Source organism: Rana temporaria, chromosome 6 (assembly GCF_905171775.1).
Source record: "Rana temporaria chromosome 6, aRanTem1.1, whole genome shotgun sequence".
Classification (NCBI taxonomy): domain Eukaryota; kingdom Metazoa; phylum Chordata; class Amphibia; order Anura; family Ranidae; genus Rana; species Rana temporaria.
In genome coordinates this window covers 30189573-30207552 of record NC_053494.1, presented here as the reverse complement: position 1 = coordinate 30207552, position 17980 = coordinate 30189573, and the positions used below count along the sequence as shown (strand labels likewise).

The window sequence follows — 17980 nt, the reverse complement described above, 5'->3', positions numbered from 1 at the left end:
GGATAACATGATGGAGAGTTTAATGACTGTAGAAAAAAAAGTCTACAGCCAAAAACAGCTGCTGTAAAAACGTCCCGTGTGCATGAGGCCCAAATCATATTTAAACCAGTAATAAACCCTCATATCCTTTACAGTCAAAGATGCTGCCATCTTTGCCTCTGTTGGATCAGAGGTTGCCATGGTGCTGCACATGTAATTCATTATGACACCAGCCATTTGATGGCTTGACAGTTTGGTTGAGAGCACATGCAGCTGTGACAGTTAATAATGCCATGCTTTGAATGTAACAGTTTTGGGAAGCCAGTAAATCGATAGGCTTAGTTGCAGTTTGCTTCAAGGCCTGAGCCTATATCAAAGTGAAATACACCCATTTTTGTAGTCTCATGGCAGTGAGAGCTGTATACTCCATCCATCATTTTAAAATGCATATAGGAGTATATAACCAGAGGTCGTTAACATGAAAATGCCACCTGAGGGCATAGGCCAGAAAGTTTAGAACATTTTGCCAATCTGTGTCCATCTGCCCATTTCTTTCCTACATGTATGTGGAAGCATTGGGTCTTTACTGCTGTATGCCTCATTTTTAAACTGCTGCAAATTCCATGGAATTCTTTTACTTGTATGCTTTTGTTTTTATTCGTAACAAAACATTTTTTGGTACAGGTAGTTGTCCATTCTGAAATGTGATTCAGTTTGATTATACTTGCTGCATAGAAGTCTATTTTATCGATTTTTTTTTTTTTTTTTTTTTTTTTTTTTTAAAAGCTTCAAGGTCCATGCATGTTTTTTTTAATTTGTGTTTTTTTATTTCTTTTAATAATTGTTTTTTGTTTCATAAAAGCTTATTGCTAATAACCAACCAAAATGGGGATGAGGAAAACAAAACACTGCACCTCAAACATATATTTAATAAAAATACTGTTTTTGTAAACATATTATATTGAAGTGTGGTGGTGGTTTGCTCTTCCTTCTTCCTCTTTTAGGCCTCTTTCACACTACTGCAACTTCAAAGTCGCGCGATTTTACCGCGATCGGCAATTTCAGGGAATGCCTGTGGCATCCAAATCGGACAAAAATAGTGCAGCGACTTCCTTTGAAGTCATACAAATATGAATGGTTGTCATTGAAAACGAATTGTCATGCTACTTTGCCATCACAAATCGTGGGGCAAATCGTATAAGTGTGAAAGGGGCCTAAGGGGTTATTAGCAATAGTCATGTTCACGGGTTGTGGGATGAGTAGGTGCTGGAATAAGTACAGATCTTTTCCTGGAGACTTCATTTTTATTCGTATTGGACATCAGGCCTTGTTTTGAATTTGTGATAGAAGCTTCCTCATATCTATAGAATTGAAAACTTAAAAGTAACAGAACATTTTAATGAATGTCAGGGCAGCTCTAAGGCTGGGTTCACACCTATCCAATGTCAACATCCCATGTGATTCGCACTGCATTGCTGTGCAGATCACATGCAATGTATGTGCAATGCCAGTTCAGCCATACAGTTGTATGGCTGAATTTGCATTGAATTTGCAAGAAGATAGTGCAAGATTCTTTTTTTTATTTCATTTTTCTCTTTTCCCCGCACTGGAATCTGATCGTATGGGTGTTTGCACCCATGCAGTCCAATTCCTGTCCAAATTCACAGTTCGCACTTCGATCTGTGGGTGTCATTAACTTTGTATTTACACCCGCAGCAGTTCACAGAGGGCAATGTTCCCTGCCTGTGAGGGAGATGTGATGCTGGAACTGCCACTGGAATCGCATATGTGTGAACCGAGGCTTACAGGTTCCAGTAGATGGATTGTTATAGCCTAGGGCTCACAATTTCAAGTCCTGAGCCACTAGCCAGCCCCGCCCCTAAACACACCCTCGTAAATGTATCTCATGAAGTGACACTGTTTAATATTTATTTTTGTAACTTAATTCTGCATAAATCATTTATCTACTTGAGCAATGTCCATCAGTCTAGCAGCCTCAGTACCCATTAATGCAGCTTACCACTGCCCATTAGTGGTGGCTCATCAGTGCCCATTAGTGCAGCCTCACCAGTAAGCCATAAGTGCAGCCTCACCTGGGGGGGGGGGGGGGGTCACTAGCTATACATTCCCAGGACAGCACAGCCATGTCCATACTCACACTCCTCATTTTACTCGCCAAATGCGAGCAGGCTAGTTGAAATTTTGAGGGCTGGCCTAGGGGACGTACACTAGAAGATTCCATATTTGTGTGTATTCTAATGCAATTTTTGGCTGAGCGACCTGGAGAGTGAGGATCTACAGTGGAATCTGGTGAAGGGTTTGTGTAGACTGCTCAATTTATGAATGCTGTGTTTTGCATGCGCACACTTAGTGATTGTAAACGATCACCTTGTAAAACAACCCATTCAGTTTAATGTAGAAATGAAAGGCAAGACATTTTTGTATAGCTATAAAAAAAATATAGAAATACCTTTTTCTTTTTTTTTTTTAACCACTTCCCGACTGGCTCACGTACATTTATGGCGGCAGGTTGGCTCCTCTGTGCGAAATGCTGTACCTGTACGTCAGCTCCTTTTTAAGAGCAGGGCGCGCCCGCTGCACGGCGGGGGAGACCCGATGCGCATGGCCGGCAGCCGCAAAGTCATCCGGCCACCAGCGACCGTGGGCATGAGAGCCAGAACGGTGATTTGTGTGTGTATAAACACACAAATCACCATTTTGACAAGAGAGGAGAGACAAATCGTCTGTCCATACTAATTAGGAACAGCGATGTGTCTCCTCCAGTCACTACACTGTTAGAAACACACACGAGGAAACACATTTAACCCCTTGATCGCCCCCTAGTGTTAACCCATTCCCGTGACATTTTACACAGTAGTTTGCATTTTTATAGCACTGATCGCTGTATAAATGTCAGTGGTCCCAAAAAAGTGTCAAGTGTCCGATCTGTTCGCTGCAATGTCGCAGTTCCCCTACAAATCACAGATCGCAGCCATTACTAGTAAAAAATAATAAAAATGCCATAAGTCCTTCCCCTATTTTGTGAGACGCAATAAGTTTTGCGCAAACCAATCAATATACGCTCATGGCGATTTTTTCTTTTTTTTTTTTTTTCTCTTTTTTTACCAAAAAAATGTTTAATACATATCGGCCTAAACTGATGAAGAAATTTGTTTTTTGTTTTTAAAATTTGGGGGATATTTATTATAACAAAATGTAAAAAATATTGTTTTTTTTTTCTTCAAAATGTATCGCTCTTTTTTTATAGCGCAAAATATAAAAACCGCAGAGGTAATCATATGCCAACAAAAGAAAGCTCTATATGTGGGAAAAAAAGGACGTCGCTTTCGTTTGGGTAAGGGTCGCACGACCGCGCAATTGTCAGTTAAAGCAACAAAGTGCCGTATTGCCAAAAATGGCCTGGTCATTAAAGAGGCAAATCCTTCCGGAGGCTGAAGTGGTTAAACGTGATCAGATTCTCTGTTCTCAGCTGCATAAGAGCTGGGGGAGGAGAAGCAGCAGTACACTGAGCTTCTTCCCAGTGAAGTGTCGGTACAAGTCTGATTCTTGGAGGAGAGCAGGCTATGTTCTCAGCATAGCTAGAGAACGGACTACAGTGTGCTCGCCTGCTTAGTGTGGTCAGTTTGTAATAGGCGAGCTGGGGGACTGGCAGGAACACCAGGGATTTCACATAAAGAAAGCAATACAAAGAAAAGCATACTTTCTCATACACATATCAGGAATATGAAGTGTTGGGGTAACAAACGCATGCATATGGATAGTACAACAGGGGTTATGTGACCTTCTTACAGTAATATCTCAGTAGGACTTATTTTCATCCATAGAAAGCCAGTCAAACCACCCTAGAATGGCCATCCACGATAGACAGCAAATAGAAATTTGCAAACTGTTTTTAAAGGTGCTTGTGCTAATGTTCAATTTCTGTTCCCTCAGGTATCACTTCTGTGAAAAGTGTTTTACAGAGATTCAAGGGGATAATGTAACATTAGGAGAGGATCCTTCCCAGCCTCAAACGTAAGTGTCCTCCCTGTTCTCTGGGTAAGCCCTTGGGCTTGATGATGCGGCTTACCGTGCCCAGCTCCCTGTTCTCTGGGTAAGCCCTTGGGCTTGATGATGCGGCTTACCGTGCCCAGCTCCCTGTTCTCTGGGCAAACCCTTGGGCTTGATGATGAGGCTTACCGTGCCCAGATCCCTGTTCTCTGGGTAAGCCCTTGGGCTTGATAATGCGGCTTACCGTGCCCAGCTCCCTGTTCTCTGGGCAAGCCCTTGGGCTTGATGATGAGGCTTACCGTGCCCAGATCCCTGTTCTCTGGGTAAGCCCTTGGGCTTGATGATGCGGCTTACCGGGCCCAGCTCCCTGTTCTCTGGGTAAGCCCTTGGGCTTGATGCGGCTTACCGTGCCCAGCTCTTAGCTTTTTGGGTGGTTGGGAACTGTCATTAAACTATATCTACAATAATATTAATAATCTCTTTACACAGAACAATCTCCAAAGAACAGTTTGAGAAAAAGAAAAATGACATGCTGGACCCTGAGCCGTAAGTAGCTTTTGTTCTTGGCATGTAGTACTTTGTAATGTCTACTGTGAGTCACATTTTTCATTTTTCTTTTTAAAATATTCTCTCTTTTTTCAGTCATTAAACTTTTTTGTCAATTTATACATCTATACACATTTGCAGCCTCATTGTGTGGTGTCAGTGGTAAAATATTTATAAGTTCCTGAGGACTCTGTATTTTCTGTCTACACCAGGTTTGTGGATTGCAAAGAATGCGGCAGAAAGATGCATCAGATCTGCGTCCTTCATTATGATATCATATGGCCATCTGGGTAAGTTCATCTCTTCTAAACACGCACCTTCTTAGCCTGTGAGTTGAGTATTCTGTACGCTATCTACTGGGCTGTGACCCATGACCAGGCAGGCATTTAGCAGGTAGGGAAAGCACAAAGATCTAGATATAGTAACTTGTTCAGCTGAAGGTGAAAAAACACCTGGCTATGGCAGCCCACCCAGCCACTGGCTGTATCACGGGAGCGTGCCCGCAAGCTAACCCCCCTTGGAAGAGTGCTTCCCGTGAAGGGGGTTAGCTGTTGTGGGAAGGAGCTGAGACAGCCGTCGAGGGACCCCAGAAGATGAGAATCGGGCCACTCTGTGCAAAACGAACTGCACATTGGAGGGAAGTATAACATGGTGGCTATATAAAAAAAAAAAAAGTAACCTTACAACCCGGGCCGTGAAGTGGTTCTGTTATCCTGACTGGGTGTCATATGATGTCCAGCAGGATAACATGCCGGCTCGTGCCCGCGGCGATCGCAGCGTGTCAGTCTGAGACGCAGCATCTCCTCTGACATACCAATCACAGCTGATCATCGCGTGAACCGCGAAGTGCCGGTAAACTGCATTCCTCAGTTCCCGCCGACAGAGATGATCAGCACCGTCCCATTAGATGTGCCACCACAGCTGCCAAAAAGGTGCCCATCAGCTGCCAGTTGATGCCCCATCAGAAACTGCTGTAGGTGCCCATCGCAGTGCTAATCAGTGCCCTACAGTAACACCTGTCAGAACCTCATCAGTGCTGCCAATCTGTGTCGCCTGTCAGTGCCCATCACAGCTGCCCCTCAGTGCATATTGGTGCCTATCAGTGCCCATCAATTCTACATATCAGTCCCGCCTCATCAGTGCCCGTCGGTGAAGGAGAAAACAAACTTTTAAAAACCAATACAAAGAAAAAACTTCAAAAATTGCGGTCTTTACTTTGTTTAACAAAAAATAGAAACCCCAGTGGTGATCAAATACCACCAAAAGTTCTATTTGTGGGAAGAAAATGATAAAAATGTAGTTTGAGTGCAGTGTTGCATGACCGCACAATTGTCATTCAAAGTGTGACAGCGCTGAAAATTGTCCTGAGCAGGAAAGAGCAAAAGTGCCCAGTATTGAAGTGGTTAATTATCTTGCAAACATAAAGGCTGAAAGGATTTTTCAAACATACAATAAAAAAACACATTTTCTCATATAGATTTGTCTGTGATAACTGTTTAAAGAAAACTGGACGGACTCGTAAAGAAAATAAATTCTGTGCAAAGAGTAAGTAGCTATTTTTCTTTCATGTTTACAAATCTCTAGTCCTGAGAATAAGTCAGATTTTTTACTTTGCTTACTGAAATTTGTGGTTGCATCTTTATTTGGCCCTGTGTTTCTATGTGTGTTTTTTCCTTGTTTTCGTCATTCTTAAGCTGGATACACACTATCCAATTTTCTGTAGATTTTCAATTTGTATGCAATCAATCAGACCCTTTGGTAAATCTAATGGAAATCAAAGAACAAAAGTTGTATTGTGTGTGTGTGTGTATGGGGTCCTAAAATAATCTTTCTCCAGGGCTTCAAACAAGTAATCTTTCTCCAGGGCTGCAAACGACCCGACTAGGAAACCACCTTGAGGATCGCGTGAACAAATTCCTAAGGCGGCAGAACCACCCAGAGGCTGGAGAGGTGGCAGTCAGGGTGGTGGCCAGTTCTGATAAGACGGTGGAGGTCAAGCCTGGGATGAAATCCAGGTACGCATTATGAATTTACTTTGCGTGTTGCCATCAAGCACTGGGCAGGATTGCTGACCCTTGCAAAGTGCGAATTTTCCAGATATGGCATAATACAATGACATTTTTTTTCTCATAGGTTTGCTACTCTTCCCTGTTTTTATATGTACATGCTTCTGGAGATCTTGGCTTGATGGTCTACTTGATTTTTGTTCTAAATCTAATCTTTTGAACAGGTTTGTGGACACGGGTGAGATGCCGGAATCCTTCCCGTACCGCACTAAGGCACTTTTTGCCTTTGAGGAGATTGATGGAGTGGATGTGTGCTTCTTTGGCATGCATGTTCAGGAATATGGATCAGAGTGTCCTCTTCCAAATACCAGGTGATCACACTTTTTCTGTAATATTGACCCACAACATTGCTAATCTCGATGCCCTACAACCTTCTGGAGCTTTACATTTTGGCATACATATGGGCTAGTTTTTACTGCTATACACAGGAAAGTTGCATAGTAGATGAGGTTGAAAAAAAATACACAAGTCCCTCAAGTCCAACCTATGTGTGTGATTATATGTCAGTATTACATTGTATATCCCTGTATGTTGTGGTCGTTAAGGTGCTTATCTAATAGTGTTTTTTTTTTTAAACTATCGATGCTCCCCGCTGAGACCACCGCCTGTGGAAGGGAATTCCACATCCTTGCCGCTCTTAAAGTAAAGAGCCCTCTATGTCAGGGCTCAAAATTTCAAGTCCTGAGCTACTAGCCATGCCTCAGGGGTTACTCGCTACCAGTTGCCCCACCCAACCCCTACCATGTACCGCCCCTAGACACATTCTCATAAATTATCTCATGAAATGACACTTAAATGTTTTATGCAGAATTAAGTTATAAAAATAAATATTAACAACTTTATCTGTGCCCAAAAATGCAGCCTGCCCATGTCTACCAGTGCAGCTATGTGTCCCCAGTGCAGCCACGTGTCCCCAGTGCAGCCTACCTGTGCTGGGTAAGAGAGAGGAGAGGAGGAGGAGCCGCTGCCTGGTTGTTCAAAACACAGGGAACATAACAGCTTTCAATTCAATAGCTGTGTTCCTCCGCCTCAAGCCGTCATATACAGCCCCTTTCCCCCTTGTCTGGGAAACTTTGATAGACAGATCACCCGTCCAATCCTGGGATGGGTGATCTGTCTATCAAAGTGCCCGGACAAGGGGGAGGGGCTGTATATGACGGCTTGTGGTGGGGAACACAGCTGTTGAATTAAAAGCTGTTATGTTCCCCACGCTCTGACCAACCAGGCGGTGGCGACGCTCCTCTCCTCTTTCTTCCCCTAAGATCACTCCTTGCTTGCCCCCCCCTGCTCCCAGACAGTCCACACTTGCCAGCCCTCAAAATCCACTCGCAAAATGCGAGCAGGCGAGTGGATATTTTGAGGGCTGCTCTATGTAGTTTAAGGTTAAATTTATTTTCCTCTAATTTTAAGTATGGTCTTTGTAAATTGAAATCATGTCCCCTCTCTAGCGTCTTCTCCAGAGAGAATAAGTTCAGTGCTCACATCCTTTCCTCATAACTAACATCCTCCAGACCCTTTATTAGCTTTGTTGCCCTACTTTGTACTGGCACCATTTTCAGTACATCCTTCCTGAGGACTGGTGCCCAGAACTGAACAGCATACTCTAGGTGCGGCCGGACCAGAGTCTTGTAGAGTGGGAGAATTATCATTTTTTTCTCTGGAGTTGATTCCCTTTTTAATGCATGCCAATATTCTGTTTGCTTTGTTAGCAGCAGCTTGGCATTGCATGCCATTGCTGAGCCTATCGTCTACTAGGACCCCCGTGTCCTTTTCCATCCTAGATTCCCCCAGAGGTTCTATCCTTTCTACAAAGTCATTCACTTTATTTTCACATTTTATAGTAGTGGTGTAGCTTTTTGCACAGCAATTGTACCTCTGGAAAAATGGGAGATAAGTCTCATCCCTGGCACTTGTCACATCTGCAAACATATTCCCTTTGTTCTTAATACCAGTCTGTATATTCCTGTGCATCCCTATGCATACACTTTTTTTTAACTTGAATTTGTGTCTTTCATCAGACGTGTATACATCTCATATCTGGACAGTATTCACTTCTTCCGGCCGCGAAGCCTCCGTACCGCAGTCTACCATGAAATTCTCATTGGGTACTTGGAATATGTGAAGAAACTTGGGTAAATCTTTTCTTTGTATATTTTAAAAAGGTTTATGATTAAAAATTATAGGACCCAATGCCAATGTGTCAAGTAATTTATGTAAAGTGTGATAAATATCTGAGCATTTGCATATGTATTGCTTTAAGCTACTGTTTTTTATGTAGCTCTGTTTTTTTAACATTTAAAATCCTTGTCCATTCAGTTATGTAACAGGGCACATTTGGGCCTGCCCACCAAGTGAAGGAGATGACTACATCTTCCATTGCCACCCACCTGACCAGAAGATTCCCAAACCCAAGCGTTTACAGGAGTGGTACAAGAAGATGCTGGACAAAGCTTTTGCAGAGCGCATCATACATGACTACAAGGTATGTAAAAGCTGTTTTTAGGGTGAATGTCTGGACAAAATGAGCATGCAGTACATATCTCCAATGCATGCATATTTCTCCATGTATTATCCCTCTTTAAAAGTCTGCAAATACAGAAAAATACCTGAAGATCCTGCCAGAAGTCCATTGATCTCCCAATTCCCTGTTGACTTCCCCTGCTGTGCATAAACCCTAAGCAGGTTTATCATTCGCACCTGAGGTCTCCTCTACTGGATTGCGGAACTCCACCTATCTCCACGTCCCTGATCATCTCTACATGCACTATTATTTTACTAGCAAAACAATGTTGTAGCCTTGGATCCCGAGAGACTGCCTACATTGTGTGTTGGGAAAACGACTCTTTTGAGAAATAGCCTGGTGATGTCACCTGAAGGTAAAAGTGGTTTCTCACTACAACAATAGGTGAAAAATAAAATAATGCTAGGGCGTGCACTGAACGAGGAAAGGGAGGTTTTTGGGGGTAAATTGAGTTTATGCCTATTCATTTATGAAAAAAAATTGAATTGGTAAATGAGCCAATCATGTCTGACTTAAAACTTTGTCTCCTGTGCAGGACATATTTAAACAAGCGACTGAGGACAGAGTAACTACTGCCAAGGAGCTGCCATATTTTGAAGGTGACTTTTGGCCTAACGTGCTGGAGGAAAGCATCAAGGAGCTGGAACAGGAGGAAGAGGAGAGGAAAAAGGAAGAGAGCACGGCATCTTGCGAGCCCCCCGAGGTGAGTTTACATTGATATCATCTTTTTCGAATAAAGGCAGTCCCGAGTTTCAAACATCCAACTTGCATACGACTCACACTTGAGAACAGAGGCAGCGTGACATCATGCTGGTCTCGGAAACTGATGGGCGGCCATTTTGCTGCTCACCGCATTCTGCCACCTACTGTCTGGTGGACCCGTCGGCAATCCCACATCACTGCATGGCCATTTCCTATGCTATCCAAAATGTAAAAAAAATTTTTTGTCTCGAGTTACTCTTAAAAAAAATGTACCTGTTCCAACTTGCATACAAATTCAACTTAAGCACAAACTTACAGAGCCCATCTTCGAAACTCGGGGACTGCCTGTACACTTTAACCACTTAAGCCCCGGACCAATATGCTGGCTAAAGACCCAAGGTGTTTTTACAGTTCGGGACTGCGTCGCTTTAACAGACAATTGCGCGGTCGTACGACGTGGCTCCCAAACAAAATTGGCGGCCTTTTTTCCCCACAAATAGAGCTTTCTTTTGGTGGTATTTGATCACATCTGCGGTTTTTAGTTTTTGCGCTATAAACAAAAATAGAGCGACAATTTTGAAAAAAATGCAATATTTTTTACTTTTTGCTATAATAAATATCCCCCAAAAACATATATAATTTTTTTTCCCTCAGTTTAGGCCGATACGTATTCTTCTACCTATTTTTGGTAAAAAAAAATCGCAATAATCGTTTATCGGTTGGTTTGCTCAAAATTGATAGCGTTTACAAAATAGGGGATAGTTTTATTGCATTTTTATTTATTTATTTATTTTTACTACTAATGGCGGCGATTTTTTTCGTGACTGCGACATTATTGCGGACACTTCGGACAATTTTGACACATTTTTGGGACCATTGTCATTTTCACAGCAAAAAATGCATTTAAATTGCATTCTTTATTGTGAAAATGACAGTTGCAGTTTGGGAGTTAACCACAGGGGGCGCTGTAGGAGTTGGGGTTCACTGTGTGAGTGTTTACAACTGTAAAGGGGTGTGGCTGTAGGTGTAACGTCATCGATCGTGTCTCCCCTATAAAGGGGATGACGCGATCGATACGCCGCCACAGTGAAGCACGGGGAAGCCGTGTTTACACACGGCTCTCCCCGTTCTTCAGCTCCGGGGACGATTGCCGCACTCGAGCGGCGATCGGGTCCGCGTGACCCGCGGTCCCGGAGCTTCGGACCGGGTCGCGGGCGCGCGCCCGCGACCCACAGCTGGGTACAAGTACAGGACGTATATATACGTGCTTTTGCCCAGCCGTGCCATTCTGCCGACGTATATGTGCAGGAGGCGGTCCGGAAGTGGTTAAGGAGCACACAGACTATTTTCATTTCAGAGGAGACGTCCAGGTTGCAAAAATATATATATTTTGACTTGTCTATAGGGCTGCCAAGGTGATGCCAAGAACGCCAAAAAGAAAAACAACAAGAAGACCAACAAGAATAAGAGCAGTATGAGCCGGGCCAACAAGAAGAAAACTAGCCTGCCCAATGTGTGTAATGATCTGAGCCAAAAACTGTATGCCACCATGGAAAAACATAAAGAGGTAAGGAAATGGTTGCAGCAATTTAAAGCCGACATGTCCAACTGGTGTTTTTATGTTTCGAAGACCTTTTGGTTCTATGCCTGACCTATAGAAAGTTGAACACCAAGTTAAAGATGGCTGTACTACATGAGTAAATGCCCTTTTCTTGAAGTAATGACTTTTTAGAAGGTAGGCACAGTATAGATGCTGGCTTAAATATTCCCATTTTGTTTTCTCTTAATTTAGTCTATTAACTATTTAACTTTATACTCCCTGAAGACAGAACCGCTTCCCTCTGATGAATAAAGTGCATTACAATTATCATTTTAACAGGATTGTAAGTCTGCCATGGGCCTTAAAAATAACTGGGTATTGTAGTAGGGGGAGACCCAACTGTGGCTTTTGTGTTCTAAGATATGGGCAAGGTTTAAAATTTTGCAGTGTATTTTATTGCTAATTTTGCCACATGAAATATAAGTTTGTGTTGGATCCATTCTCTGGTATTTTTCTTTTGTAGGTGTTTTTTGTGATCCATTTCTATGCGGGCCCAGTGATCAACTCCCTCCCACCTATTGTGGATCCAGACCCAATGTTGAGCTGTGATTTGATGGATGGACGAGATGCATTCCTTACCCTTGCCCGGGATAAGCACTGGGAGTTTTCCTCATTGCGTCGCTCCAAATGGTCCACACTCAGCATGTTGGTGGAGCTGCACACACAAGGCCAGGACCGTTTTGTCTACACCTGCAATGAATGCAAGCACCATGTGGAGACTCGCTGGCATTGCACGGTCTGTGAGGTGAGTGTGCCTAAATGTTTCATGTTGAGGGAATTGTATGTGCAAATTATAAAATTACTTTAGGGGAACTTAAAATGCCTGTAAAGACTAAAGATTTTTTTGCATCAAGGTAAAAAACCTTTTTGTGTTTTGCTTCCCCTCTCCAGTCCCCCCAAAAATACTTGCCTGATCTCGATCCAGTGCTGTGCCTGTGAACAGCAGATTATGTCTCTCTCTGGCTCAGACAGCAGCAGGAACCATTGGCTCCAGCTATTGTCAATCACAGCCTGTCAGAAGAGAGCAGGACTGAGCCTCGCTATTTGTGTCTATTGACACAGGCAGTGTGGCTCGAGCCCGTAGGTATGCTACAATAGGAAACGGCTTCCTATGGTGGCACACCAAGAAAAGGAAGAGCCAGCAGCACTGACAGGGAGACCCAAGGCAAGGAGAATCAGAGCTGCTCTTTACAAAACTATTGCACAGAGCAGGAAGCATAAATCTATACAAAAAAAAAAATGGCTTTTACAATCACTTTAAGGGTTAGCATTAGTTTGTAAAATCTATTAACCGTATTTGCACTGTTTACAAGGTTCTCCACGTCGATCAGTTGACTGCCAAGTTTGCCTGAGTCACATAGTATAAGATGGTCCTGGTAGAAAGAAGACATTCTAGAAAAGTAAATCATTTGGAGGGCATTACATGAGCTACTATAGAAAGTGATTAAATGCAGCACGTTCTTTGTTTTGGTGCAGTGTTTTTATATTCAAGTCTTCCTGCTTTTTATTGTGTCTCTAGTGGTTTGGTATGCTAATAATATCCTCATTTTTATAGGATTATGATCTGTGCGTGAACTGCTACGCCACCAAGAACCATGAGCACAAGATGGTGAAGTGGGGTCTTGGGCTGGACGACGAGGGCAACAGTCAAGGAGAGGCCCAGTCAAAGAGCCCTCAGGAGTCCCGCCGGCTGAGCATCCAGCGATGCATCCAGTCATTGGTACATGCCTGCCAGTGCCGCAATGCCAACTGCTCGCTGCCTTCATGCCAGAAGATGAAAAGAGTTGTGCAACATACAAAAGGATGCAAGCGCAAGACCAACGGAGGCTGTCCAGTTTGCAAACAGCTTATTGCATTATGCTGTTACCATGCCAAGCACTGCCAGGAGAATAAGTGCCCAGTACCATTCTGTCTCAACATCAAACAGAAGTTACGGCAGCAGCAGCTTCAGCACCGGCTACAGCAGGCCCAGCTGATGAGGCGGCGTATGGCCACTATGAATACGCGTACAGTTCCACAACAGCCTCTGCCTTCCCCTACCCCAGCCACTCCTGGCACACCTACGCAGCAACCCAGCACCCCACAGACTCCGCAGCCTGCTCCACAACCTTCTCCGGGTGGCATGGCCTCACCAGGCTTCCCCAGTGTGGCTAGGACTCAGCCTCCAAACGTGGCATCACAGGGAAAGCCAACGAGTTCGCTTCCTGTGGCCCCTCCTCAGCCTACACAACCCCCACCGGCTGCCGTTGCAGCTGCCCGTCAGATAGAGCTGGAGGCACAGCAACAACAACTTTATCGGGTTAACATTGAGGGAATGACCAGTGTGCGTCCAGGCATGGTGAGCCCCACAGTGGGGCCTGTAAATCCATTACCACAAATGAGTATGAATGTGCCACGCCCAGGTCCAATCGCTCCTCCTCCTATCATGCAAGGCATGCAACCGGGACAGTGGTCCACAGCCCCAATGCCTCAGCAGAGTTCAATGCCACAGAATATCCAACGTCCAGTGCTTCAAATGACTGCAGCCCCGCAGGCTGTGGCTGGACCTCGATTGCAAGGAGTTCCCCAGCAGCAAGCCCGTAACATATCACCCAATGCTCTCCAAGACCTCCTGCGAACCCTGAAGTCTCCTAGTTCTCCTCAACAGCAGCAACAGGTGCTTAACATTCTGAAGTCGAACCCTCAGCTAATGGCTGCTTTTATAAAGCAAAGAACTGCTAAATATGTGGCCAACCAGCCTGGCATGCAGCCACAGCAAGCACCCCAACAGCCTCCTCAGCAGCCTGGCATGCATCCGCAGCCTGGCCTGCAGAGTATGAACCCTATGCAGGTCGGGGTTCAAAGGCCTAATGTTCCTCAGCAGCAGCCAGGAATGAGCCCACAGAGCCAAGGCATCAGCATCATGAATTCAGCTCACAATACCAGCTTAGCCCACAACCCACAATATCGAGAGATGCTTCGACGGCAGATAATGCAGCAACAGCAGCAGCAACAACAGCAAGGCACTGCAGTCATGGCAGGCGGAATGCAAGCCCATGGGCAATTTCAGCAGCCGCCAGGGGGATACTCACAGTCACAGGCTTTGCAGCAGCAGCGTATGCAGCAGCACCTTCCCATACCCAGTGCAGCAATGGGACAAATACAGCAGATGGGGCAGCCAGGACTAGGCTCAGATGGAGCACCACAGAGCATCCAGCAGGCATTACGACTTCAACAACAGCTCAAGCAGCAGATGGCTTCTTCTGGGCAGCCTAACCCTATGAGTCCTCAGCAACACCTTTTGACAGGCCAGCCGCCTTCTACGCATCTTCCCCCAGGCCAACAAATTGCAACCTCTCTAAGCAACCAGGTGCGATCACCTGCCCCCGTCCAGTCACCCCGCCCTCAGTCACAACCTCCACATTCCAGTCCTTCACCCCGAATACAGCCTCAGCCTTCTCCTCACCATGTCTCTCCACAGACGGGATCGCCTCACCCAGGCTTGGCAGCTTCTATGGGCACCTCTTTAGACCAGGGTCACCTGGGGAACCCTGATCAGAGCGCCATGCTTCCACAGCTCAACCCTCCCAACCGTGGCGCCCTCACGAATGACTTATCTCTTGTTGGAGATACTTCAGGGGACACCTTGGAAAAATTTGTTGAGGGATTGTAGCATCCACAGAACCGGCAGTGAACTGGAGAACTGCAATGGTGGAGGGAAAGGGGTCCTCTTTAACTCCATCTGCCCCTCCCGCCCCTTTTTGTTATATATAAATATATAAATATCTATCCCTCCCATTCCTTCCACCTTACCATGGACATTTATTTTAATATTTACTTTGTTTGCGTACTCATTGCTGGTCTGCACATCAGGGACACAGGGCCTCAGTCTGGACTGAGACCGCCACCCATTTGCCAGATTCAAACCCTACACTGTCGGAGAGGATGGCATAGCGCTGCTGAGCATCGCCTTCACCCTTCTCTAGCATTGTCAGTGGCTGCTCTGACGTTCAACGCGTTTGAACACTTTTTTTGTTTTTTTTCCTTTCCAAGCTGACCAGGCGGCCAAATTTCGACACCTCCCTCCCCTTGGGCTGTTAAATTATTGCTCGGCCTCACAAAACACAGCAGGCCAACCACGTTAAAGAGGATTAACCCCCTTTCTGTGCTCACTCTGCTTCCTTCTCTGGCAGACTGGTGCAATTTTGCGTCTGACAGGGAAGGGGTGAACTCATCAATACCCTAATGTGTGTAGTTTTTTTTTTTTTTTCATCTGCAAGGACTGTCTTACCGGGTATTTTTTTTTATTTTTTTTCCTCCTGCAGCTGCAGAGCCTAAAACAAAAACTAAGGGAGGGGGTTTGGGGTCCTTTTTACCACTTGTAAACTACATCATCCTCTTCAATCCCAAGAAGAGGCATTTCCATAAGACGTTTGTAAAGACAGATGGTTTCGGGAGGGGGGAGGATGCTGTATAGAAGCCGTCATCCTCATGGTTATATATATTTTTCTTTCTTCTTCTTTATATAAAAAAAAAGAATAAAAATCCCAGGCAGCAAGAAAGCTCTTCCACCGAATCTTCCCACCAAGACCGATCCCTCGTTGTACAGAAAATTTTCACAGAAGCCAGAGGGAGAAGCCGTGCAATTTGAATTTTGCCATCTTGTTGAAATATCCCGCCCCCCCCTCTCCCCCCCCCTTTATTTTATTTGTATTTTCTAATGGTTGGGGCCGTGAAAACTGAAACAAAGGCTCCCGCCAAACGTTGGAAAACTGCTTATTAAAGGAAAACTACAGAAGCAACATTTTTTTTTGGAAATACAAGCAATCATGTAAATCATGCCGGTTGTTACCCCCACCCCCCATATAAATAAGAGGCACCGAAGGGAGAGAAAACCCGAGACTGAATCATTGTACAGACTGGTAGAACGTCTGGGAGCTTTTCTTAACCGATATGATATTGTTAACCACTTTGCTGTCAGAGGGGGTGAGTAATTCTCTTCCTCCCTTGACCCCCTCTGGCAGGGAAGGGGTGGGAATACTGTCTGACAGCAGCTATTTTCATGCTGAGTAAAAGTGTACATGGTATTAAAACTTCAGTGTTCTGGGTTTTTTCATTTTTTTTTTTCCTTCCTTTCCCGTTTTGTTTTGTTATGGAAAAAAAATGCTGTTTTCAACATTGTATGCTGGACTATGCATGTTTTTTTTTTAATTGTATATAAAGTATTGCTTAAAATTGATATAAATTACTGAAATTTTTACAATGTAGTTTATTCTTACGCCCCTTAGATCATTTAGGGCTTTGCTGTGTGAATATTTAAGAACGACCATGATTTTCCCATTGATCTATTCTAAAATATAATAGAAAAAATGGCTATTAAAGTGCATCTTAAAGGTGTTGTAAAGGTTTGTTTTTTATTTTCTAAATAGGTTCCTTTAAGCTAGTGCATTGTTGGTTCACTTACCTTTTCCTTCGATTTCCCTCCTAAATGTTTTTTTTTTTTCTTTGTCTGAATTTCTCACTTCCTGCCGTTGGCTCGGATGATGGGGGCAAGCTTAATGAGGAGGAACAGGAAGGGAGAAATTCAGACAAAGAAAAAAAATATTTAGAAGGGAAATCAAAGGAAAAGGTAAGTGAACCAAAAATGCACTAGTTTATAGGAACCTATTTAGAAAATAAAAAAAACAAACCTTTACAACCCCTTTAACTCCGTAACAAAAATGTAATATATTATGGTTTGCCAATCCTTAGATGTGGTAGCTGCATTAGATTTTTATTTTTTCTGTTATCAAATCCTGTTTTTCATGCTAGAATTGGAGTGTTCCTCGTCACTTCCCTGTGCAGTGAATTGAAATCTAAAACAATGTTGTCCTCTCCCACCATTTCTTTCTGTGGGCTTCAGATTGTCTCCCCCCAATGTTATGGCGAGGAGCAGAGTAGTAAGAGTTTAAAGCCCAAATCAGCTCAGGCTGACAATGCTGCTTTTCCATTGGTGCATTACACTGAGCATTTGGTGGTCCCATAAGCCAAATACATGCCCCATTCTGTTGTCCCAGCCAGCTAGCAACAATGTTTGTAGGTTCTGGTCGAGTTGAATACTGGCTCATCAGTCACATTGAGGACTACGACAAAATGGCGCCTGACTGCACACTGCTTTGGCATATAGTGGTCTCCTACCCATGGGAGAACCCCTCTAACCCCTCTAACATGTCTTGCCCAGGAGGTGCTTAATTGTACAAGCCTCTATGGTCAAGCCCCGACTGGGCAAAACATGTTGGTAAATGTCTTCAGCTTGGTCTCCTACTCATGGAAGAACCTGCTCTAGCATGTTTCGTCCCAGAAGGTGCTTAATTGTACAAGCTTCTATGGTTAAGCCCCCTACTGGGCAAAACATGTTGGTATATCTCTTCAGCTTGGTCTAGTACTCATGGGAAAACCCCCTCTAACATGTTTTACCCAGTAGGGGCTTAACCATAGAGGCCTCTACAATTAATTACTGGGCAAAACATGTTCAAGGGGGTTCTCCCATGGGTAGGAGGCCAAGCTGAAGCCATTTTTTACTTACCGACTGAGCGC

The 17980-nt window shown here is 44.2% G+C and overlaps 1 protein-coding gene across 2 annotated transcripts in view; it reads left to right on the top strand.

The window, feature by feature from the left end:
• Positions 1–16662, top strand: part of LOC120943332 (CREB binding protein) — a 98719-nt gene extending 82057 nt beyond the window's left edge. Inside the window, exons 20-31 of one of the 2 annotated variants that reach the window (XM_040356567.1) lie at positions 3934–4014; positions 4480–4536; positions 4749–4826; positions 6014–6081; positions 6401–6551; positions 6767–6913; positions 8621–8734; positions 8919–9084; positions 9659–9826; positions 11231–11392; positions 11889–12170; positions 12981–16662. In XM_040356567.1, coding sequence (XP_040212501.1) covers positions 3934–4014; positions 4480–4536; positions 4749–4826; positions 6014–6081; positions 6401–6551; positions 6767–6913; positions 8621–8734; positions 8919–9084; positions 9659–9826; positions 11231–11392; positions 11889–12170; positions 12981–15077 — 3571 coding nt within the window. In that variant the 3' untranslated portion in view covers positions 15078–16662. Of the gene's footprint in view, positions 1–3933; positions 4015–4479; positions 4537–4748; positions 4827–6013; positions 6082–6373; positions 6552–6766; positions 6914–8620; positions 8735–8918; positions 9085–9658; positions 9827–11230; positions 11393–11888; positions 12171–12980 lie in introns of both variants that reach the window. The other variant, XM_040356566.1, reaches the window with a different exon arrangement.
• Positions 16663–17980: the final 1318 nt, after the last annotated feature.